The 26294-nt window shown below is 39.5% G+C and overlaps 1 protein-coding gene across 9 annotated transcripts in view; it reads right to left on the reverse strand.

The window, feature by feature from the left end:
- Positions 1–562: 562 nt before the first annotated feature.
- fam161a (FAM161 centrosomal protein A) overlaps positions 563–26294 on the reverse strand; it is a 38162-nt gene continuing 12430 nt past the window's right edge. For 4 of the 9 annotated variants that reach the window (XM_043696086.1, XM_043696085.1, XM_043696089.1 and 1 more), the window contains 6 exons: positions 15815–16071; positions 13996–15162; positions 11838–12005; positions 6040–6139; positions 3076–3236; positions 563–2022 (listed from right to left, as the gene is read on the reverse strand). In XM_043696086.1, coding sequence (XP_043552021.1) covers positions 1908–2022; positions 3076–3236; positions 6040–6139; positions 11838–12005; positions 13996–15162; positions 15815–16071 — 1968 coding nt within the window. In that variant the 3' untranslated portion in view covers positions 563–1907. The other 5 variants (XM_043696083.1, XM_043696084.1, XM_043696091.1 and 2 more) reach the window with 4 other exon arrangements.

Here is a 26294-nt window from a genome sequence, read left to right on the forward strand (position 1 = left end):
AGATAGATAGGCTCTTGATTCTCAAGGGGATCAAGGATGATGGGGAGAAGGCGGGAGAATGGGGATGAGAAACTTATCAGCCACGATTGAACGGCGGAGCAGACTCAATGAGCTGAATGGCGTAATTTTTGCTCCTATGTCTTATGGTCTTATACTGTGTATTTACCAGGATAGGTAAAGAGGACTGAGGTACAAATGTGTCATGCTCCAACTGAATAATAGAGCAGACTTGAGGTGTGGCTTACTCCTGTTTTAATTTTTCTAAATTAACCCCGATGGGTCTTCTTAGAAGGTGAAACTTTTAAATTAACAATATCATGGCTTAGACAGCTGTTGATGGGACACTGTAACAAAATGTCAAGAGGTCAACTGAAACTTACAAACAGGAAGTTTCCAAAATTAGATCAACATATCATTATCAGGGGTGATCTGAAAATAGTTGACAATATTGATCACTCTCTGGTTGAACTAATAAGGTCCCGTTGACCTACATCGTGAAAGCTCCATTTGGCTTAACAAGCTCAAATTGTGCTCATATTCTCTACTTACAAGAGACGTCCAGACTTATGCTACACCTGGTGTGGAAATCTTGAACAAAACCTCCAAATGGACCAGAGAAGATATCAAAGCATCTGAATGACAAACTATTAGGATATTTGTCAGCAGTGAGATTGGAACCCAAATTTTCAAAGAGACAGAAACCTGAATCCAGCGTCTACTTGGCCATGTTACCAAAGTAGGTTTAAATGGAGCAAGTACACCAGCATATGTAGACTAGGGCCATATTGAATGCCCTTATTTAAAAAAAGAATAAAAATAAGAATAAATAGTTTCTATTGATGATTTCAGATATTATCCCTAGTTTGTGGATCTTGTTTTAATAAATAATTTTGATGTTGGATTCCACCAATGAAAAAACTGAAGAACAAAAGTTGTTTTTATATTTATTCATGGGATATGGGGCAATTGGTAGCTAGATTAGCATATTTTGTTGATTTCTATATTTTCTTGCATAGTGTCTTCTATTCACAAAAATGGTTTACTCCTTTTCTTTAACACTGTTATGTACATACACTGTTCTTTTTCCATTAAGCAAAACTGATTTTTTTTTTGCAATTATTTTTCAGGATCCATTTATATTATAAAGTACTAATGAAGAGTTCCAGATACATTATGAACCAGTTTACAGTAGTTGACAGTTCAGCAAAAATATTATCCATACATTTTCTGTTACTATAGAAAGAGAGTACTTGTTCTCCTTTTAGGTTTTGAAATCTTAGTTTTTAAATCAGAATCAAATGCAAACAATTTGAATCTGATTAGTTAATTCCAACTTGGAACTCCTAAATGCAGTCAACATTTTAACTGTGCAGTTCATCATGGTGATTTTATAATTTAGGCTAGTTATTTTAAATGAACCTGCATCTGAAAACGAATGTGGTAGTATCCATGGTTCAGATTCCTTCATTGCAATTCACAATGTTTACAGGATGAATATTTGGCCGAAAGTTTTTGAAAACTGTTCAAACGTTAACACAAGTATATATCTGAGCTAATATGCAGCACATAAGTCATTCAGCAAATTCCTTCATAGGAAATACTTGAGGTATTTTCGTTAAAAATAGTTGACAACAATATTGATTGGTTTTCTGTTGTATGGTTAAGAATGCATACCATAAACTTGTCATACCCTTGCTAAAATCCTTGATTCATGAAAGTGAATCAGTTTCATCATTAAGTGTTCTACCATGAACATTAGAATTTACTAGTTCCTGATCATATTTAAAAGTTAATCTGAATTGTATCACCAGGAAGAAATAAAGGAAACACAATTAATATACAATAAATCATACTTATACAGTTAACCATTTATATAAATTTTTTCCTGTTTGCCACTTCCTTTGTAGTTACTCATCTTTATTTATTTTGAATTCCTTTCCTTCCATGTCTCTTGATTCCTCAGTGTGCTCACTACCATCTTGGCCATCATCAGACTCGAATCCATCAATTTCTTCCTGAGAACTGTAGAAAAAATGCTTTGGATTTGTACAAATAGCTTCCAACAATCTAATCTTAGTAATGGTGGCTAAAAACTTTGATGTGCCTTAGAAAAGTTTAGAGTTGGGCAAATTTCATCTTTACTTACCAAATCTTCAACAGAATAGAGACCAGGATAAGCTGCAATTGATTTCCTTCCGTATGATACTGAAGTTTTTTTAATATAATTCCTAACGTTAGTCCAACAAAAGGTAGCAAAATATCTTATCTATTCTGACTAAATGGTATGGTCAGCTTGAGACAAAATAAAACATGATTGGTATAAAATTAATTATCCTCCAATTATGTTTTCAGCAATAAAGGATACTCTGTTGGAATGCTATCAAAGGTTAACAAAAGCAAAATTGGTTAATACGTTTCACTTAAATCTTAGACACTACTTAATCCTCACATTTCCAAATGGAATAAAAGAAAAACTGAATTAAACTTGAAGCTGAACTTAAAAACAAAAATCACAATAACTACGGATGCTGGAATTCAGAAACAATACAGACATTGCTGCAAAAACTCAGTAGGTCTGGTAGTATAGAAATCAGAGTTAATGTTTTGGGTCCAATAAGGATTACTGAAACTGAGGTGTTAACTCTGATTTCTCTCCACAGATGCTGCCAGGACCTGCTGAGCTTTTCCAACAATTTCTGTTTTGTCTTTGTAAATCTGAAGCTGGACCGGACAGGATAAAATTTGGAATGAAGAGCAACCAATGACATTGTCTTCTACCCATGAGTCATTTCAAGGTTTACACTGTTTTTCATTTCAAGTTTTTCAATGTTTTCATTGCACTTATTTTGGCAATATTAAAAAGAAATAAAATCACACACTAAAGAACCCTTTCCACTATTAGTCTTATTTTAAAATGCTATTAGTCTTACTTTCAGCCCCGTAATACTCAAGAAAATTAATTGCCTGTTAATTGTTGAATTATAACAAGATAAATAGCCTTTTCAAAAACTGGTTTGTTGAAAACATCTCAAACATTAAATACAAGTGTCAATTGTCAGTACAGAGAAGAGTTACCTTTCTCCGCTGTTGGCTTCACTCCTCTCAGACTCTTCATCACTGGAATGTGAAACAAAGCCTGGGAGAGAGTGACCTTTTCTGGATACAAAATCTTCACTTAATCCCTGTAATTTTAGAGCTGTAGCATAATGTCTCTCTGCTGCTCTTCTGGCATTCCTCTAGATACAATAAAATTTGACAGATTAGTTCAGTTTTCACCTGAATATTTTACTAAATTGGTTTTAGTAACTTTACACTAAGCATTAGACAATTGGTAGCTAAGATAATGTCTCAATAAGACATTGTCAACTGTGATACTATTTAAGTTGTTTGGTGATATGTTTACTGCTTATTTTGAGAGATGCTTTGCATTTCAACTTCATTTGTAAGGCAGCCTAAGTTCCTATATGGAGCACTATGATGAAAAAAGAAATTATGATTAGTCATAGCTTTTCCACAGAACAAAAAATGGAGTGTATTTTAAATGCAATATACATTTTATTTGCCTTTTACTCAGCAATACAATTATTTTTTATATATTTCAGCCCTGTACATCTAGTGTTTGTATCTTTTTAAATAAATATTTGTATTAAAGACCTTTAAAAATCTTTTATAAAACATCTATATACAAAAAAAAGTAACACCAAAAAACCATGGTCATCCAGGGCAGCCTGTGGTTTCCCAAGAGGAGGAAGCTTATCTAAGGTGTGATGAGCTACAAAGACCTTAACTCTATGAAGTCTAAAACTACTACAATTAAAAAACTAATCATTCCATTTAACCGAAACAAACACCCAAATAACCCCCAATTCACTAGAGATCTTCTTGCCCCTTGCCCATAGGGAGCATTCCTCCCAATCCTTCCTACCATCTTATTTCCCTCTAGCTGAGGCCATGCCCTAGCCCCAGACAATTCACAAATGAGGAAAACCTGTTGTTTAAGTTCTGACAGTTAACAATGAATGCCCATTCCCCCCCACACTCATCTTAACAACAGATATAGCCACCCCCAATGCAAAATCAAAAGGACAGCAGTTAAAAAAGGGGCCCTAGATAATACCCAATCGACCAACATATAAAACAATTCCAGTTTTACAGCAAGGCTGTATGTATAAAGCCAATAACACAAAAAAAGGAGAGAGAAGTGAAAAAAAAGGCAATAAAAAACCCATACCATTGTCTGCAACAATGCCCCCTCCCCTTCCACCCCAACTCAAGTCCTTCAAAGAATTCACAAAGTCATTCGCCTTTTCTGTGGAGTTAAAGTTATATACAGTCTCCCCATGGCAGAAAAGCAACACGGCCGAGTATCTCAAGGAATATTGAATGTTCAGGTCACTTAATTCTTTCTTGACTTCATCAAATGCCCTTTTCTTCCTAATTAGGGATCCTGAAAAAACATTATCTTTAAGCCTTTGTACATTAAATCCTGTGAATTTCTTCCCAGTCTTCTTGCTGTTTCAACTATTAACTGTTTTTCTTTATAATGCAGGATCTGCACTAGAACTGCGCAGGGGCGTGGGTCCAAACTGGACCAGTGCATTGCGATCGGGTGGGCCACTCCACTCTCACTAAGCTCGACTCCAACTCCAACCCCAGGAACTTCGGGAGCCACTTCTCCAGGGAGCCGACAAGGTCCTCGCCTTCCTCACATTCTGGAAGACCCACGAGCCATAAGTTTTTTCTCTCATTTTTGTTCTCTAGGTTGTCAACATGTTCCTGAAGGACCTGAACCTGGTTTTCCAGCATTCAGATTCTTCCTGCCGAGACCTCCGCCACGGTCCTCTCCTCCACTGCCTCCTTCTTCGGTCCAGTAATTGGATTGCCTGCTCATTCTTTTTTAGCATGGCAGGTAGTGGTTCTACTGCTGGAAGATTCAGAGAGTAAATGCTGATGTCCTGTTAGATCCAAAAGGGCCACCACGGGAGTTTGAGCACTGGTTGCAATCACCCCCCCTGATGCAGTAGGTGAGTGCCTGTCTGCTGTGTTCCTTTAGGCCCCTTTTCTTTATTCAATTTCATCCTAGCATTAAAAGATGTCACACACGATTTCAGCAGCTCCAGATGATCAGTAAGTTTAAATTAATACTTTTCTCTTCTGGGGGTGGTTGGTGAGGGGGGAGGTAAAGGTCCACCTTGCCCGGGGATATGGCACAGAGCCCAGCACAGCAGACCACTCAGACCACCGCCATATTGGATCTCGTGTTTGTGTCTTTTACATATATATTTTCCCTGCTCATTTTCATTTTTAAAAACATTGATTCAAGGGATGTAGGGGTCATCCTAAACAAAGTGGTGGAACACAGTTAATTAAAAAAATATAAAAAAGACACAAACATTATTTTCTCATTAATTATTAAGATTCAAAAAACAGTAAGCATAGTAGCAACCTATTTCCCCATCAATCAATCAATCTACTGATTTAGAGAATTCAGATAGCGTAAGGATGTGTTAGCTGAAAATGTGTTGCTGGAAAAGCGCAGCAGGTCAGGCAGCATCCAGGGAACAAGAGAATCGACGTTTCATGCATAAGCCCTTCTTCAGGAATGAGGAAAGTTTGTCCAGCAGGACAAACTTTCCTCATTCCTGACGAAGGGCTTTTGCCCGAAACGTCGATTCTCCTGTTCCCTGGATGCTGCCTGACCTGCTGCGCTTTTCCAGCAACACATTTTCAGCTCTGATCTCCAGCATCTGCAGACCTCACTTTCTCCTTAAGGATGTGTTAGCTTTGGCTTAATTTGGTAGCAGTCCCAGTGGTGAATGAGAAAATTGTGTTCCTGTTCCTCTCCAGAGATGTGACCAAATAAACCTAGACTTACACTCTGTGCAGTAATCCATCCCAAAGTAGTATAAAACAAACAAACAGACATAACTCCAAGAAACAAATGATTGAGAAAAACAAAGCTAATTAATCTTCTTTTGGAATATGCTAACATTTATGCTTAGGAACATTTATGCAGCTTAAACCATTTTAGGTTCATACCTTTGTTTGCTCTTCTAAGAGCAGAGGCCTCCTGCTTACCCTCGCCTGCATTTCCTCAAGCTCCAGCAGATATTCTTTTGTTCTTTTTCTTTGATGATTCCTGTTAAAACACAATAGCAGTTAAATTGAATAATCCATGAAAATGGGTGAAAGAATTGCTTTTGTGATGCACGATTAAATGCATGCATGATGACAACTTCTTTCTGCCTGCACAACTCCCTCAGACTAAAATAGATTATCTGACTGTTATCACTTTGCTGTTGTGGGAAGTTGCTCGGTATGAAATTGGCTACACAATTTCCTCCATTTATGCTTTGAAATAAATGCCCTTAATTGGCTGTAGAGCACCTGGGATATTGTGAAATCACAAAAGATGCTATATAAATGCAGGTCTTTCTTTTCCTTTCCTCTCAGCAACCCAAGTCTTATCCCTTTTCTATTGCACATTGTTAAGAATTGCCAGTGTAGGAACAACAAGAAAAAGGGAAGATAAAGGGACAATATCACTCAATTTCACACTTGTAGCCATTGGTTCAGATATCAACGCTCTGTGTAATGAAGAGGGTAGCACAGAAGAGGGATTTGCACATGGTGAGATGCTGAGTATTAGTAGGAGAAAGGATTATGCAAGTAATAGCTTGTTACAGGATGAGGTCACACATTCGTTCTCTTGCAAAGGAATCAAATGAGAAATCTGATGGTACAGGCTCTAGATGACAGCAATGTGTGTGCACACTTAATGTTTGATGCACTGGCAAATCTACCAGAAAGCCTGTGTTAATATTAAGCATTGTGTCCAGCACCAACTTTGCACAGAGCTTTGCAGAGTTTATAGCCAATATAGACCCTTCATCAATACACCAATGGAGCCAACCTTGATGCAACACCCAACATCTGATGTGTCAGCTTCTACTGCAGCTCAAGCACCAAACTGCCAATATCTGAATGCTGCATTAAAAACTTGGTATAAGCTCAGCTTACTGCTGTCATGATTCAAGTTACCAGGATTCAAAGGGTCTTCCAGTACATCAGAACACTCCATCAATCTATTCTGTCACAGATCTGCTGCCTAAAAATGCGCTGCTGATCTGACCTCCGGTTGACAACTCTTTCCACCCCCTCCTCTTCCTCTGTCTTGCAGTTTTACCACTTTGTATGATATCATCTTGATATAAGATGTGGACTACTGATCTATGTGGGCCCTCACAACATTCAGGCAATTGTACTTAAGATGTGCTTCAGAACAAACTGCACCTAAAGCCAACCTGTTCCAATACAACTACAACACTGACATCTACCCAACAATGTGGAACATTCCCTAGGTATGTCCCGAGAAAAAGTGTGCTAATGACAGATATCAGGCGGATGACACAAACAAGAATATAGACAGTTCAGAAAGAAATTGAAAAAGCAAATAAGAGAAGTACAAGAAGTTTCTGGCACTAGCATAATAGGGAATTCAAAAACCGCCTCTAGGCATTGAATGATTTGGTGGCAAAAAGAGGAAATTGTCCCAAAAACATAAAAAGGATGGACACCAGGGGGATTCTGAATGGAAGAAAATGGGTCTTCCACTAAAGGCTCAGAAAATGAATATCCTGTTCCAATCAGCACCCACAAAGAAAACCTCCTCCATAACCCTTGACTTAAGCAAAAGCAAAATCCTGGGAAATGTGGACTATTCTACACATCTTGTGAGCCTCCTCTCAATAATGACAGAGACAGACTTTGAAATTCAACATTGTCACCGTTTGCTGGCTCAGTCTTCAGCCAACCAAGGAAAAGAGAACTTGAGTACCTAGATCTCAAACCTGAGGTTAACAATAATGATCCCTGCACTTCTATATGCTTGTGAGACTTGAACAACATACAGCAGGCATCTCAAATACTGCAGATATACCATCTAGGCCTATCCTCGAAGATCAGTATTAAGAAAGGCAGTCGAACACTAGTGTCTCCTCCCAAACTAACATATTGAGCATCAAAACAGTAATTACTAAACACCAGCTCTGTTGGGCTGGATGAGTCATTTGAAAACCCAATATCAGACATCAGAATTCTGTTGTGGAAGGAGGACAGTTGACATGATTTAGAGATGCCTGCCCTCATAAGATTAGGAGTAAATATAGTTACATCACATCAAAAGCATTGATTCAAGAAGGCAATTCACTATTTATTATCTTCTCAAGGGTAATTAGGGATGGGCAACAAATGCTGATCCTAGCCAGTGAAGCCCATGTTCTTTGAAATAATTTTAAAATATTCATGCACAGCAACAGCATTGATGGATATGAATGATATGAAACACTATCAGCAATCTCTTGCTCTCTTGTAACTAGCCAAGATATAATTGTGTGAAGATAGCAGCACTCTCCAGTTTGTTTATTGACTTCCTTAGCTCTCTCTGCAAGTAGTCACATCACACATCATTTTCTTAGTTGCTTTCAGCACTGTAGACAACGCTGACCACTGCCACGTTTGGAAAGATCACCAGGATCAGTGATATTCATCCAGAAATCATCATGATCCAGATCCAGATTAACAGATGTAGTTTCTAGATTCACTTCCAAAGTTCTCTCCAAAATTCTTAACACAGATAATTCCAGATATTTGGCAGCATTTCAAACTATCTTAAAGCTAGGAAACCAAGACTATGATTCAAAAAATTTCATCTCATCATTATGCAGCTTATGGTTTACAAGGTTTGCCCTTAAACCATTAAAATCTATTTGAGAAGCTGTCCTTGCAAACAAGCAGGAAGATTTCAGTGAAGGAAAACACTGATCAAATCTTTGCGCTGACTACCAACATTGAGGCAGTCCAGAAGCAGCTTAAGACTGGAATTAGCTGAAGACTGGAATTGCCTTCAAGGACTTGTCATTGGCCTATAGCACTACCTAGTACAAAAAGACTTCAACAATTATTCATTGCTGAAAGCCTTCAGGCTTATCAACATCCTAATGAATCACTGTTAAGTTCTGCATTTTTTTTTAGTGACAACTCCAGTTGAACACAGATTCTCAACAACTGTCTGCCATGGGTTGGCCTTTTCAACAGCTATAATGGATATTTCTGCACCAAATCCTCCAGGTTAGCTATGCCAATGAGACAACTTGGTTGACACAGGCAGCAATGTTGGGGAAGCAAGCAGGATACTACACAGGATCTTAAACCTATGAATGCTACTTCCAGACCCAGTGCCTCCTCCCCAGTCCAGAGAACAGAGTTGTGTTTCACCTGAACAGTTAAACTGCAAAAAATTGCTCAACACTTCCTCCTGTGGTGACTCATGACATCTCTGCAAACTAGGTAGGAATCACCTGGGAGAGAATGCTTTCCCACTGGCCTCAACTCATCAACACGAGTCAAAAATAAAAGAAAACAAAAAGTAAACCTCGTCCGAAACCCTGCTGAAGTCTCATGGGAAATAAAGGTTGAACACCACACTCCTCAGCCTCCCCTGCTGCAGAACGCTGCTTCCATTGTGGTGTTTCAGCTGCCACACAAATATCTTTTGAGAACAGATGGAAGAATCTCTCTCTCATGGAGGATTGTGCAGCTTTGGACAAACAAATCATCATGATCTTATTGAATTGCAAGCAGGTTTGAGGAGCAAAGTGGCCTACTTCTGCCCCTATTCTTTTATTACTTTTCCTTGGGATGTGAATGTCATTGGCAAGGCTATTATTTGTTGGTCATTCCTAGCTGTCCTTGAGAAAGTGAAAATGAGCTGCAGTCTGAAAACATTGTAGTCTATCTGATAATAGGTACACCAATATACCTATTATGCTGTGAAAAAGGGGGTTCCTGGGTTTTGGCTTAACGACAGTGAAGGAATGAATTATACAGTTCCGATTCAATATGGTAAGAAGGAGAAAGTGAGGACCGCAGATGCTGGAGATCAGAGTCAAGAGTGTGGTACTGGAAAAGCATAGCAGGTCAGGCAGCATCCGAGGAACAGGAAAATTGACGAAACATCAATTCTCCTGCTCCTCAGATACTGCCTGACCTGCTGTGCTTTTCCAGCACTCCACTCTTGACCCCGATTCAATACGGTGTTTGGTGGTGTTCTCATGCAGCCTTTGCAGCCGCTGCTTTTGTCCTGCTTGATGTTAGGAATCATAAATTTGGAAGATGCTAATCCGTGGGCAGCACGGTGGCACAGTGGTTAGCACTGCTGCCTCACAGCGCCAGAGACCCGGGTTCAGTTCCTGCCCCAGGCGGCTCTCTGTGTGGAGTTTGCATATTCTCCCCGTGTCTGCGTGGGTTTCCTCCGGGTGCTCTGGTTTCCTCCCACAATCCAAAAATGTGTAGGTTAGGTGAATTGGCCATGCTAAATTGCCCATAATGTTAGGTGAAGGGGTAAATGTAGGGGAATGGGTCTGGGTTGGTTGTGCTTCGGCGTGTCGGTGTGGACTTGTTGGGCCGAAGGGCCTGTTTCCACACTGTAAGTAATCTAAATAAAAAGGAACTTTGGCTACAATGATTCTTGTACATTGCATGTACTGATGCCACTATGCATCAGTGGCAGAAGAAGTGAACAATTAGAGTAGTAGATGGAGCGCCAGTCAAGTAGGCTGCCTCGTCTCAGATGGATTGTGAGATGTTTTGAGTGTTTTTGCAGGAAACTCATCCAGACAAGTTAAGAGTACTCCATTCCACTCCTGACCTCTGCATTTTAGCTGGTGGACCACATAATGGGGATTTGAGATACTTGCCACATCATTCACAGCCTCTGTTCCGCTCTTGTAGCCACAGGTAATCCAGTTCAGTTTCTAGTCAATGGTAACCACCACCTGGATATTGCCACTGAGGTATTCAATAATGGTAATACCACTGAATGTCAACAGATAGTAGATAGTTAGATTCTGTCTTCTTGAAGATGACCATTACCTGGCACTTTCGTGGTGTAAATGTTCAAAGTCCCTTATCAGTCCAAACCTGAATGTTGTCCCGATTTTGCTGCATATGGATATAGACTGCTTTGATGTCTGAGTCATGAATAATAATGAACATTGTTGATGATATACATTGCTAATGAATATTTGCTGATGATCGCTCAATGTCAGACTTATAATGTGAAGAAAGGTCGTTATCGAAGCATCTGAAGTGAACCTAGGACTCTACCTTGACGAAACTCTGCAACAATATTCTTGCACTAAGGTGATTGAGCAGGAAAAACCAAAACCAATCTTTCTTTGCGCTTGGTAGGACTGCAAACAGTGGACATTTTTCCCATTGACTTCAGTTTTACTTGGGCTTCTTGGTGCCACACTCAGTCTTAATGCTCCGTTGATATCAGGGTCAGTCACTCTGACATTACCTCTTGAGCTCAGTAATTTTGTTCGTGTCTGGTCACAGTAGTAATGAGATTAGAAGCCAAGTGATCCAGCAAGAGCTGGAACTCAGCATCGATCAGCAGGTTATTGCGGTGTAGCTGCCACTTGATAGCACTTTCAACACTTTGCTGATAATCAAGATTGGCTTAAAAGAGCAATAAGTTGGCCAGCTTACATTTGCTTTTTGTAGATTCTCTGGACAAAAGTAGATTTAGTGCAATGTTGAAAAATAACTGAAAACTTGGATTTTAGAAGTTCCAGCTGAAACTCTAAACTTGCTTTGCCAGCTTGGTGCTGCCTTGTTGCCTCGACATGATGGATAAAGTTGCATCAGAGGCAACAGCTATTACTGAAAACAAAGAAAAAGCACCTCAAAGTAATTCAAAATATATTGTGGACATACTAAAACTCATCCGAAGATGAAGATATCACACGTTATTGACAAAACACAAACCACACCTGTATTGTTTTAGTTTTGATCTTGAGACTTCAGCCAAGCTCTTGTGTGGATCATTCGCCCAGGCACGGGTAGATATGACTTTTTTCCATTTTCTCTCACTCCGTTTCTGCTCGCGTTTCCAGTTTTCCTCATTTTCTTCTTTCTTCCTTTTTTCTCCCAGCAATTTCCTGTAAAATGATAAGCTAGAAAACTTAGTACAGATGCCAACATAAAGATTTATTAGATTAAAAGCAGTTAAGAATTAAAATTTTGATTAAGTCTTATATATTGGAAAATTTGTTTATTGACAGCATTTGATAAATTCAATTGTACTCCACAATAGGTATAAATCCACACCATTCAACTCTTTATCTTGTGATGTTGCAAATATTTGATTTAGTAATTTACATTGTCAAAAAGAAGATTCGCTAGGCTGATCCTGAGTATGAAGCAGACATTGAATAGGTTAGTCGTGTACTTATTATTGGAGCTTAGATACATGAGAGGTGAACTTATTGAATGTAAAGGATTCCTAGGGGACTTGGACAGAATAGATGCAGAAAGGTTATGTCCCCTTGTGGGTGAGTCTAGGACTAGAGGGCATAATCTCAGAATAAAAGGTTACCCATTGAAGAGAGGAATGAGGAAAAATTTCTTCTTTGAGGGTAGTGAATCTGTGGAATACTGTACTGCTGAAGGCTGTGTTGGCTGGATCAGTAAATATGTTAAGAACTGAGATAGACAGTTTTAATCAGTAAGGGAATCAAGGATTATGGCGAAAAGGCAGCAAAGTATGGTAGATTATAAGATTGTCTATGATCTCATTGAAAGGAGGAGCAAACTCAATGGATTGATTGCCCTACTTCTGTTCCTGCATTTTATGATTTTATGGTGCAGTTTCCATGCCTCCATTGAGCTTATTATTATACCCTCTGAGTATTTTCAGAATTTTCTGTGTTTATTATGAAACGTTAAGCCTACTGTTTTTATCTAAATGCCTAATTAATAATGACATAAGCATTAATCATGTTAATCACAAAACAACCTCACTAACATCAAAAATCAGCTTTAAAAGTGTTCCTTTGGTTGTAATTATTGTTGAGAATTTTAAAACTGTAAAATATAACATTTAAAAAAAAGTCTGTCCTTTTTCCTCTTGGTCCATTTCAATACTTAAATCCTTTTATTTTCTTTCTGCACCTGGTTTCATATTGAAATCCCGACTCAATTTTCAGTTTTTCTACTGCTAGTTTCGCAGCCCTTCCATACAGTCAGAGTTTTTACAGCAAAAGGTCCTTCGGCCTATCTATCTATCTGTTCTAGTTCAATCATCCATCTGTTCTAGTTCAATTTTCCAGCGCTGACCCCATAACTTTGTATGTTATGGAGTTTCAAGTTCTCAACTATACAGTTCTTGAGGATTCATGCCTCTATCACCCTTTCAAGTAAAGACTTCCAGATATTCACCTCGCTCTGGGTGAAACTTTCTTTCCTCAAAACCCATCTAACCCTTCTTCTCCTTAGCTTAAAACAGTGTCCCGTTGTTAGTGACTCCTCTATTAAGAGAAAACATTTCTCCCTATTTACCCTGTGTATGTCCCTCAGAACTTTGTACACTCCAATTAGATTCCCCACAGCGTTCTCCACTCTAAGGAGAACAACTCCAGCCTAGCTAATCTCTCAGCAGCGCAGGCAACATCCTGGTGAATCCTGTCTGCACCCTCTCCAGTGTAAACACATTCTTCCTATAGTATGGCACATTACTTCAGCTGTGGCTTAACTAATGTTATATTCAGCTCCATTATAACCTCCTTGCTCTCCTATTCAATACCTTGACTAATTAAGGCATATGCCTTCCTCCTAAAATGTATTACATCACACTTTTCAGGATTAAATTCAATTGCCACTGTTCAGCCCACCTGATCAGTCCATCTATATAATGCTGTACAGTTAGTGATTTACATTTGCTTATCCTGTTTACTCAAATTCCAGACACAATTTCATTTGCTGCAATTTAATGCCAATCTTCTGTTATGCTGTACCTGACCCCACTTTAATTATTGAGCAAGGAAATTCCTCAGAGACTGACATCCTTCATGAAAATATTTTCAGAAAATACTGCAGGACATATCACTTTTAGTTTATTAATAAATCATGAAAGATGAAAGTTGTTCTTACCTAACAGCTTCTTTCCTCTTCTTTTCAGACTCTGTGACCTTCATAATTTTCAAGTCCAATGATCCTGACTGATTTGAATTTGTGTTGTCATGTGATTTCCAACGGTTTCTGCATGACATATAAGGCCAGCGGGTCTCTTTTAAGTGGTTTTCATCTTCCATTATATCATTCAACACCTTTTCTTTTTTTGAAGGAATTTGAGGAACGAGCAGTCGGAAGGGTTCACACGCGGTTGTCAATGTCAAGTTTTTCTTTCTCATACGTTGTCTCCGAGACTTTCTGTGCAACATCTCAAAATTTGGTACTTTGGTGTTAATCTTGGGTTTGAATTTCAGTTCTTTATTTGGGTTCCAACATGTTGCTTCCTTCTTTTCCAATAAGGTATTACGAAGCATACCTTTTGGAAGGGATGCACCACGTAATGTCTCTTGAGCTCTCACTTTCATTTTAATTACACGATAGAGTTCTTGCTCTTTAATTCTGTCACTAATTGTTTGATCATAAAGATATTTAGGAACTGGTTTTGCTTTAAATTTCTTTGGTTTACTTTCTGAAATATCTAGTTCCTGTATTTGCATTTTTCTAATTTCTTTCTTTTTCTCCTCTCTTTCAAGAAAGTCAAATGGTTTTTGCAATGCCAGTAAAATTTCTTTGCTTCTCATCTTTACAAATCTCCTTCTTTCTTCATTCCGTTCCATTATTTCTGCCAACAAAGGAATATAGGTATGAGCTGGTACAGGATTAGCACGGAACTTTTTCTGACACTCTGCTTCTTCCTCTAATTGTTTTCTCAGCATCTGATTCTCTACTTCAATTTCAGACCTGGATTTTATCTTCAGTTTCTTTTTCTCAGCCTCTCTAAGAGTCATTTGGAAAGGTTGAGGTATTGTGATTTTTGGTGACCACTGCTTTTGCTCCTTCTTTATTACTTGCATTTTTGCAAGTGGTAAATTTGAGTTTCTGGGCTTCTGGGGTTCCTCATCTGAAATATACTCCTGCACAGAAAATCCATCCCACATGCTCTGAATTTGATCCCTTCCATAGGACACGCGATTTTCCCCACTTTTCTCTGGATCTTCATTTGACATTTCTGACAGGCTTGAGTGTGCAGTACTGCCCACCTCAGTTGTTGAGTAAGATAGGCGGCCATTGTTTTTCTTACCTAAACTATACAAATTTACAACAGTAAGTTTGACTTTATTTAGAATATTATGAAATGCTCTTAAAAAACTTGTACAATCCATTCTTGTAAAAGGATGTCTCAAGAGTGTTGAAGATGGAGGCATAGTACTTATCAAGCTGGTCAATTATGCTTTTGTAATCTGTACAGATGATAGGTCTGAGGAGGAAGAGTTACAAGTTTAAAAAGAAGCAAATGATAGTTCTTGGATGGTTTTTCTAGTTGTAGAAAGAAATATTGTGGAGAATTAATAGAACAACTGGAGAAGATCAGATATATAGTAAATATCAGAGGTAGTACTAACTAGAAAAAGAGTGAAGCACATACTAGTAAGATAGGAATTCAGCAGGGGTGTAATGGTAGATGTAGCAGATGGTTGAAGGGGTGCTGGAAAAATGAATAAATAGCAGACACCGAGACTGTGAGGGTGCAGTCAGAAGTAAACTGGAAAGATCAATTATCCATGTTTAAGTTTGAAGGTAAAAAATCAGAAGAAAATCTGCCTGTGCAGGCCACTGGCTAAACTATTTAGTTAAAATTGGTAGTAACATTTTGATTGCCATCTATATCATAGCTGCCCTGAGATCTAGAAGTCCATCATGGGTGTAAGTTATCCATATTTTCAACACAATTATCTACCTGTAACACACTGAAGATTCACAGGGATCCTCTGAAGTAGCTGCCATGCTTCTGACACAGAGTTTATCCTCATACAGTTTTGCTAGTATTGCCATAGTGTGTGCTTGTGCATTTTTTAGTTCCGTGAGCTTCTTGCAGTAATCTTTGTTGGACATGCCACATAAACTACTGGAGATTGTGGAATCCCTATCATCCATATAATGATTTTTTCTGGGTTGCACTGCTTCACAAGTATCAGGATCAGAATTATTTTCATTCTAAAGACAGAGAAAATTATTGGTTATCTGTTTCCGTTATTCACAATGTGCACTCACGATTTCACTGAATTAATATATTATTAGTAATGTATTATTGGCAATTAAGTTCCCAAACAGAAATAAATGACATATCAAGAAAAGCAAAAGTGTGGAACAAAAGGCAACAACATTAGATTAATACACCAGGAAAGACAACAGTAAACAAAATATGAAGAATCTCAAACATATAGTTTAAAATGCGGCAAATATAAGCTTATTACTGCAAAATGTCTATCAAAATTATTTACTAAGATCAGACTCAAATTAATTTCGAATTTCTATATAACTTCTTCATGGCATGTTGGTGTCTTGCCAAGACCAGTATCAGTCCTCACAGTAGAGCACACCATCTGCATTCTAAAGACAATGAAGGGCTAAAAGGGGGATGAAATAAACACAATAACTATTCCTCGAGTAAAAGAACTAGGGCTAAAAGCCTATAAGGCCCCTGGATATGATGGGTTGCATCCTAGGATTTTAAATAAAGTAGCTGCAGAGGTAGTGGAGGTATTGCTAGTGATCTTCCAAGAACTATTAGATTCTGGAAATGTCCCAGATGATTGGAAAACTGCCAATGTAACACAATTACTCAAAAAGACAGAGAGAAAAAACACAGGTACCTATACACGAGATAGCTTAACATGTGCCTTTGGGAAAAATGTTAAAGTCTATTATAAAGAATGTAATCACACAGCATTTAGAGTCAAGCAGAGTCAAAATGGCATCATGAAGAGGAAATCGTGTCTGACAAATTTAATTACAGTTCTTTGAGGAGGTAACATGCAGGTTAGATAAACGAGAACCAGTAGATGTAATATATTTGGATTTCCCAAAGGCATTCAATAAGGCACCACACATAACAGTCTTTGGTATTAGAAGTAATGCATTAGCATTGATAGAGGGCTGGCAGATGGAGAGTTGACATAAAGAAAGCTTTTTCAGGGTGGTAACATGCAACTAGTGGAGTGCCACAGGGATCAGTGCTGGAGCCACAATTATTTACAGAATGTATTAGTGATTTGGATGATGAAATTGAATGTGCTATCAAGTTTGCAGATGACAAAAATAGAATACAGCAAAGATAAGTGAGCAGGCAAAAAAATGGCAGATAGAATATAATCCGGGATGATGGAAGGTTATGCACTTTGGCTAGAACAATAGAAGATCTGAATATTATTTAAATTGAGAAAGCTGCAACACAGTGGGATTTAGGGCTCTTGTGCATGACTCACAAAAAGCTATGATGAGCTCAGCAGGTAATAGTGAACATCAATATAATGTTAGTTTTTGTTTCAAAGAGAATGAAGTGTTAAACATGGAAGGTCTTACTAAAACAAACAAGGCACTAGTCAGACCATAACTGGCATACTGTGAACAGTTTTGGTCCCTTTATCGAAGGAAAGACATACTAGCATTGGAGCCAGTCCAGAGAAGCCTGGGTTGGAGATACTTTCAGATGAGGAGTACTTGAGTAGATTGGGCTTGTAGTCTTTGGAGTTTAGAAGAATGAGAACAGAATTTATTGAAACGAACAAGATTCTTTTATCAGGGTAGATGCAGAGACGTTGTTTCCATTGGGAGAATCTGGAATTAGAAGGCATCATCTCAGATTAAGCAGTCATCCATTTAAGACAGAGATGAGAATGATTTATTTCTCCCAGAGCGAGTGATGAATCTGTGTAATTCTTTACTGCAATGGGCTATACAGGCTTGATTGTTAAAGAATATTCAAGACTGAAGTAGGCAGATTTCTAATCATTAGGGAAATTGATGGTTATGGGGATAAGACAGGAAAGTGGAATTGAGGAGTATCAGATCAGCCATGATCTAATTGAACAGCAGGGAGAAAGTGAGGACTGCAGATGCTGGAGATCAGAGTTGAGAGTGTGGTTGCTGCAAAAGCACAGCAGGTCAGGCAGCATCCGTGCAGCAGGAGAATTAATGTTTTGGGCATAAACGTCGATTTTCCTGCTCCATGGATGCTGCCTGACCTGCTGTGCTTTTCCACCACCATGATCTCAACTCTCATTGAACGGCAGACCAGTCTTGATGGGTCAAATGGCTTATTTCTTTTCTTATGTTCCATGGTCTTATTGTCTACTCCAAACTGTCTTTGAGAAGGGAGTGATGAAATCTTCTTGTATTACTGAAGCCAGTGTGATAAAGGTTCTCCTAGTGTACAGTTAGGGAGGGAGTTCCAGAGTATTAATCCAATGCTGATAAAGGAGTTGTAATATATTTTCAACTCAAGGTGGTATATGACTTGGGGTGGTGGTTTTCTAATGAATCTGCTCCCTTTATCCTGCTGAATGGTGGAGTTTACGGGTTTAGGAGCTGCTGTCAAAGAAGCTTTCATGGGCTTTTGCAATGTATCTTGTAGATGGTACACACTGGTGTGTCAGTAGGACTCAATTTTTAAGATGGAAGACAGGATGCCAATCAAAAGTGTTGGTTTTGGTTTGGATTCTGTTCAGCTTCTTGAGTGCTTTTGGAAATGTACTCATCAGACAAACAGAGACTATTACCACAGTCTCTGACATAATCTTATCACCACACAATATATTTGGCTGACCCACTTAAGGTTCTGGTTAATGATGACTCCAAGGATGTTAATGGTGTAGTTTCAGCAATGAAAATACCATTGAATATTAAGGCAATATAGCTAGAATCTTTTTTTGGAGATAATTATCGCTTGTTTGCCACTTAACAACATAAGGCTAGATGTTATCCCGATGTTGCTGCAATGGAGCAGTTTGGCTAGCAGTGCAGCTAGTTCAAGCACAGGTTTTTAGCAATACCAGTGAGATGCTGCTGGGCCCATGGCCTTTGCCATATTTGGTACACTAACCCAATTCTTGATCTCACTTGGACTCATTTAGACTCGTTTCTTTAATAGACTTTCACTGCATCCATAGACAACAACTGCTGTTTTTTGCTTACGTGTAAGCAAGGCGAGTTGCTCAATACAACCAACTATTCTGTGGCTTTGCCTTAAATTGTGACAAATTAAGTGGAGGTTTTTTAGAATTATAGAGTTGTACAGCACAGAAACACCTGTCGGTCCAACTCGTCCATGCCGACCAGACATTCCAAATTAATCTAGCCCCATTTATCAGTGTTTGACCCATATCCTTCTAAACTCTTCCTACTTACAGACCCATTCAGATACCTTTTAAATGTTGAAATTGTACCATCTCCTCTGGCAGCTCATTCCATACATGTATCACTCTCTGCGGGGAAAGGTCACCCCTTAGATCCCTTTTAAATATTTCCCCTCTCATCTTAAACATATGGCCCTGAGTTTTGGATTCGCCTAACCGGGGAAAAGACCTTGGCTAATCACTCCATCTATGCCCCTCATGATTTCATAAATCTCTGGAAGAACTCTCCAGGGAAAATAGCCCCAGCCTCTCCCTATATCTCAAACCATCCAACCCTGACAACATCCTTGTAAATCTTTTCTGAACCCTCTCAAGTTTCACAACATCCTTCCGATAGCAGGGACCTCAGAATTGCACATAGTATTCCAGAAGTGGCCAAACCAATGTCATGCACAGCTGCAACAAGACTCCCAACTCCTATACTCAATGCACTGACCAATAAAGACATGCATACCGAGTGCCTTCTTTAATGCCCTATTTACCTGTGACTCTACTTTTGAGGAACTATTAACCTGCACTCCAAGATCTCTTTGTTCGGCAATATTATAGAACATAAAACATTACAGCGCAGTACAGATCCTTCGGCCCTTGATGTTGCGCTGACCTGTGGAACCAATCTGAAGCCCACCTAACGTACATTATTGCACTCTTGTCCATATGCCTATCTAATGATCATTTAAATGCCCTTGAAGTAGGCGAGTCTACTACTGCTGCAGGCAGTGCATTCCACGCCACTACTACTCTGAGTAAAGAAACTACTTCTGACATCTGTCCAATATCTATCACCCCTCAATGTAAAGCTACGTCCCCTCATGCTAGCCATCACCATCTGAGGAAAAAGGCTCTCACCGTCCAACCTATCTAACCCTCTGATTATCTTGTATGTCTCAATTAGGTCGCCTCTCAACCTCTTCTCTCTAACATAAACAGGCTTTCCTCGTAAGACCTGCCCTCCATACCAGGCAACATCCTAGTAAAACTCGCCTGAACCCTTTCCAAAGCTTCCACATCCTTCCTATAATGCGGTGAACAAAACTGTACGCAATACTCCAAATATGGCTGCACCAGAGTTTTGTACAGCTGCAGCATGGTCTCATGGTTCCGAAACTCAATCCCTCTACCAATAAAAGCTTACACATCGTATGCCTTCTTAACAACCCTATCAACCTGGGTGGCAATTTTTCAAGGATCTATGTACCTGACACAGAGATCTCTCTGTTAGCTTTTATTGGTAGTAGTGGCTTGGAATGCACTGCCTGCAGCAGTTATAGACTCACCAACTTCAAGGGCATTTAAATGATCATTGGATAGGCATATGGACGAGAACGGAATAATGTACGTTAGGTGGGCTTCAGATTGGTTCCACAGGTCGGCGCAACATCAAGGGCCTGTAATGTTTTATGTTCTATAATATTGCCGAACAAAGAGATCTTGGAGTGCAGGTTCATAGTTCCTTGAAAGTGGAGTCACAGGTAGTTAAGACATTGAAGAAGGCACTTGGTATGCATGTCTTTATTGGTCAGTGCATTCAGTATAGGAGTTGGGAGGTCTACACTGCCAAGAATCTTACCATTAGTCCAGTATTCTGCATTCCTGGTACTCTTTCCAAAGTGAATCACCTCATACTTTTCTGCATTAAACTCCATTTGCCAGCTCTTAGTCCAACTCTGCAGCTTATCTTTGTCTCTCTGTAACCTACAACATCCTTCGTCACTATCCATAGCTCTACCGACTGTAGTAGTGTCATTCGCAAATTTACTAACCCATCCTTCTACTCCCTCATCCAGGTCATTTATAGAAATGACAAACAACAGTGGACCCAAAACAGATCCTTGTGGTACCCCACTAGGAACTGAACTCCAGGATAAATATTTCCCATCAACCACAACCCTGTCATCTTTCAGCAAGCCAATTTCTGGCTAAATCACCCTCAATCCCATGCCTCCGTATTTTGTGCAATAGCCTACCGTGGGGAACCTTATCAAACACCTTACTGAAATCCACATACACCACATCAACTACGTTTCTCTCATCCACATGTTTGGTCATCTTCTCAAAGAATTCAAGAAGGTTTGTTAGGCACATCCTACCCTTCACAAAACCGTGTTGACAATTCCTTATCAACTTTTTCCTCTCTAGTTGATTATAAATCCTATTTCTTATAACCCTTCCCAGCACATTACCTACAACCAAAGTAAGGCTCATAGGTATATAATTTCCAGGGTTGTCTCTACTCCCCTTCTTGAACAAGGGCAACATTTGCTATCCTCCAGTCTTCTGGCACTATTCCTGAAGACAAAAATGACATAAAGATTAAAACTGAAGGCCCTGCAATCTCCTCCCTGGCTTCCCAGAGAATCTTAGGATAAATCCCAACTGGACCAGGAGACTTATCCAATTTTACATTCCCCAGGACCTTATAATTAAGTGTATACGTCCTACCCTAATTTGCCTTTTCAAAATGCAGCACCTCACAATTATCTAAATTAAACTCCATCTGCCACTTCTTGACCTATTGGCCCATCTGATCAAGATCCTGTTGTACTCTGATGTAGCCTTCTTTGCTGTCCATTATACCTCCAATTTTGGTGTCATCTGCAAGCTTGCTACCGCACCACCTAAGGTCACATGCAAATCACTTATACAAATGTAAAAAAGCAGTGGATTCCACACTGATCCTTGTGGCATGTTGCTAGTCACAGGCCTCCAGTCTGAAAAGTAACCCTCCACCACCACCCTCTGTCTCCTACCTTCGAGCCAATTTTGTATTCCCTGGATTCCATGTGATGTAACCTTGCTAATCATATGGAACATTGTTCAATGCCTTGCTGAAGTCCATAGAGACAATGTCCGCCACTCTGCCTTCATCAATCTTCTTCGTCCCTTCTTCAATAAACTAAATCAAGTTAGTGAAATACGGTTTCCCACACACAAAGCCATGTTGACTATTGCTAATCAGTCCTTGCCTTTGCAAATACATGTAAATCCTGTCCCTCAGGATTATCTCCAGTGACTTGCCCACCACTAACATCAGGTTCACTGGTCTATGTGTTCCCTGGCTTTTCCTTACCACCTTTCTTAAATAATGGCACCCCTGGCATCCACCCTCCAGTCTTATGGCATGTCACCCGTGGCTACCGATGATACAAATATCTCACCAAAGGGCCCAACATTCACTTCTCTAGCTTCCCACAAAGTTCTGATCAGGTCCTGGGGATTATGTGCCAGTGCTCAAAAATTAGGAGTCGCCCATTTAAAGAAAACAGATGTAATTATTTCTTTCGTAGGATTGTGATTGTTTGGAATTCTCTTCCAGACAAGGTGATAGATGTAGGTTCTTGAATATTTTAAAGGCAGTGATGGATAGATTCTTGTTATCAAGGAGTTGCAAGATTATCAGGAATAGGTAGGAATGTGGATCTGAAGTTACAATAAGATCAGCCAAGGTTAGCAGGTCAACTCCTTTACTGTAACCTGGATTCACATAATTTAGTCATGTCTTGCTGTTCTTTTCCCAAGAGAAAAAAAATAACCCCACTATTCTCCTCCTCAAACCAAATGTTTTCTCAGCCTGGGCATATTTCTTAAATGGTGAGATGTTGCAAAGTAAATGTACCAAGGACCTAGGTGTCCTTGTCAATAAGTCACAGAAGGCTAACATGCAGGTACACCAAGCTGTGATGAAGGTTAATGAAATGTTTATTAAAAAAAGTGATTGCTGGAGAAACTCAGCAGGTCTGGCAGCAAATGGGGAGTCAATGCTTTGGGTCCAGTCTCTCAATGACTAGTGGTAGCTAAGAAAAGGTGGTATATATCCTGAAGATGGTGGGGGTGGTAAGGAAGTAAGCAATAGAGGCAATAGGAGCCTTGGGGGGGAAATAAAGACATCAAGGCAGACATAAGGATGGATAATGGTGATCCAGGGAGAAAGAACAGCTGCTAATGGAAACCATAGGTAAGTGACATTGGGTTGGCAATGATGTAAGCAGCCCACGTGATGACAGGGCCTACGTTGTTAAAGGACAAGGTTAGGGTTATTGAACTCAATATTGAGTCCTGAAGGCTGCAGGGTCCCCAAGTGGAAAGTGAGATGCTCTTCTTCCGGTTTGCACTGCGCATCACTGGATCACTGCAACAGGCACGAGACAGAAATGTTGCCCGGTGAACACGGTGGTGTGTTGAAGTGACAAGTGACTAGAAGCTTGGATTGTTTTTGTGGAAAGAACATAGGTTTTCTGCAAAGCAGTGACCCAGTCTGCGTTTGCTCTCCCAGTGGAGAAGAAACCACATTGTGAGCAGCGATTACAATAGATTAGATTGAATGAAGTGCAGGTTAAGTGCTGCTTCACCTGAAAAGTGTGTTTAGTCCTTTGGATAGTGAGGAGGGAGGAAGGTGCATTGGGCTTGGGGAAGTGTTGAGAGTGGAGGAGGAGTGGACGAGGGTGTTCTGGCTGGAACGGGCCTGTGGAATGTTGATAAGGGAGGGGAGGGGAATATGTGCTTGGTAGTGGTGACAGAAGTGGTGACTTATGAAATGTTAGCCTTGATCAAAATAGGATTTGAGGACGGAGATAGTGAAGTTCTGCTTCAACTGTATAGACATTTGGTTAGAAGCGCTATGTGCAGGTTTAGTCTCAGAGTCAAAGAGTTATACAGCATGGAAAAAGACCCTTCAGTCCAACCAGTCCATGCTGAACATAATCCCAAACTAAATTAGTCCCACCTGCCTGCTCCTGGCCCATATCCCTCCTAACCTTTCCTATTCGTGTACATGTCTAACATTGTAATTGTACCTGCATCCATCACTTCCTCAGGAAGTTCATTCTATACCCAAATCACCTTCTGTATAAAGGATTTATTTCTTTTTTTTAAATCTCTCTCCTCTCACCTTAAAAATATGCCCCCCAGTCTTGAAATCCTCATTCTAGCGAAAAGGCAACTACCATTAACTCTATCTATACCTCTTATTATTTTATAAACTTCTATCATGTCACCTTTCAACTTCCTACACTCCAATGAAAAAAGTCCCAGCCTATCCAGCTTTTCTTTATAACTCAAATCTTCCATACCTGGCAACATGTTGGTAAATCTCTTCTGAACCATCTCCAGCTTGATAATATCTTTCCTGTAACTGGGTGACCAGAACTGGACACAGTATTCCAGAAGAGGCCTCACTAATGTCCTATACAACCTCCACATGACTTTCCCAATTCCTATACTCAAAGGACTGAGCAATGAAGGCAAGCAAGCCAAATGCCTTTTTAACCACCCTGTCTATTTGTGATTCAACTTTAAAGAATTATTTACCTGCACCCCTAGGTCCCTCTATTCTACAACATTACCCAAGGCCCTACCATTAATTTTATAAGCCCTACCCTTGTGTACCAAAATGCAATACCTCATATTTATCTAGATTGAACTCCATCTGCCATTTGTCAGCCCATTTGATCAAAATCCCTTTGTAATCTTTAAAAGCTTTTTTCACAGTCTAATATGCCACCAGTTTTGGTGTAATCCACAAACTTACAAACCAATCCTTCTATATTCTTATCCAAATCATTTATATAAATACCAAATAAAATATGGCCCAGAACCAATCCCTGTGGAGCAGGTCTTCAGTCTGAAAAGCATCCCTCCACCATTATTCCCTGTCTCCTGCCATTAAGACAATTCTGTGTCCAATTGTTCTAAGAAGGTTTGAGGAATGTTCTGTTAATTCACAATAGAATTTTCTGAAGGGACATCATTCATTACAGAATGAATGCAACAATGTTCGAACAAATCTATCTGAATAAACGTGTGTTTGATACACTATGCAAAACAAAGAAAACTACTTTGGCAATTGTTTCTGCTTCTGTAAGAAATATTCCATTATGACAAGCAAGGTCATGTGGAATCCATTGAGAATTCCTATAGTTACACCTGGTCTCCCCATTGAGCAGAAATGTTTATGACTGACCACCAGTGCGGAAGTTAAATTCAAATCCAGACAGTCTTACTCAGAGTATTCCAGTGCACTCATTATTTTGTTCCCCATTTCCTGAAGTTCACTTTCACTCAGATTTCATTCCTGAGTTAATGCCCCAAGTAGCTAGGGAGTGGCTGTTGATTATTGAGGAGTATGAGGAACAGGCTATTCAATTAAAACGAGATGGAAACGTGTTGCTGGAAAAGCGCAGCAGGTCAGGCAGCATCTAGGGAACAGGAGAATCGACGTTTCGGGCATTAGCCCTTCTTCAGGAATCTGTGCAGAGGAGATGACCTGGGGGGTGCAGTGAGAGAGGGACTCACTGAAACCTTTGTAGAGGGAGAAAGAGAGCTTCTTCAAGGAAGGCATCCTTGTAAGAGGATTCGCAGTAGGTTGAAATCTTTGAGGAGAAAGTGAGGTCTGCAGATGCTGGAGATCAGAGATGGAAATGTGTTGCTGGAAAAGCGCAGCAGGTCAGGCAGCATCTAGGGAACAGGAGAATCGACGTTTCGGGCATTAGCCCTTCTTCAGGAATTGAAACCTTTGGTCCATTCCCCTATTTTTGCCCAGCATAAATAAATGGTGCTGATTCTTGAAGATTTCAATTCTCCCATTATCCAGAGCCCTATTTAGGAATGAGTTCTAGATTTTCACTGCCTTTTTACATAAGAGAGATCACTCCCATATGGCAATCTATTATTTCCTCTTTCCCTAAGAATGTTTCTTTTTACTATATTTACATTATTGAACTTGTTCATTAAGTGATGAATTTAGAGGGCTGTAGAGTAGACTAGCTCTTTTGGGAGATAGTACAGACACGATAAGTTGAATGGCCTCCTTCTGTACTGCAAAATTCTATGATTCAATGATGGACCGAATTGAATTGACTGAAGATGGGAAGACTATGATGTGGAGGCTGAAACTGATGCTCCACTCAGCATTTCTGATTGAAGATGGTTGGAAATCCTTCAGCTTTCACTTTTGTACTCATGTTCTAGACTACAACATCATTGAAGATAGAATTTTCATCGAGCCTTCTTTTCCTCTTAGTTGTT

Source organism: Chiloscyllium plagiosum, chromosome 9, assembly GCF_004010195.1.
Source record: "Chiloscyllium plagiosum isolate BGI_BamShark_2017 chromosome 9, ASM401019v2, whole genome shotgun sequence".
In the NCBI taxonomy this organism is placed as follows: Eukaryota; Metazoa; Chordata; class Chondrichthyes; order Orectolobiformes; family Hemiscylliidae; genus Chiloscyllium; species Chiloscyllium plagiosum.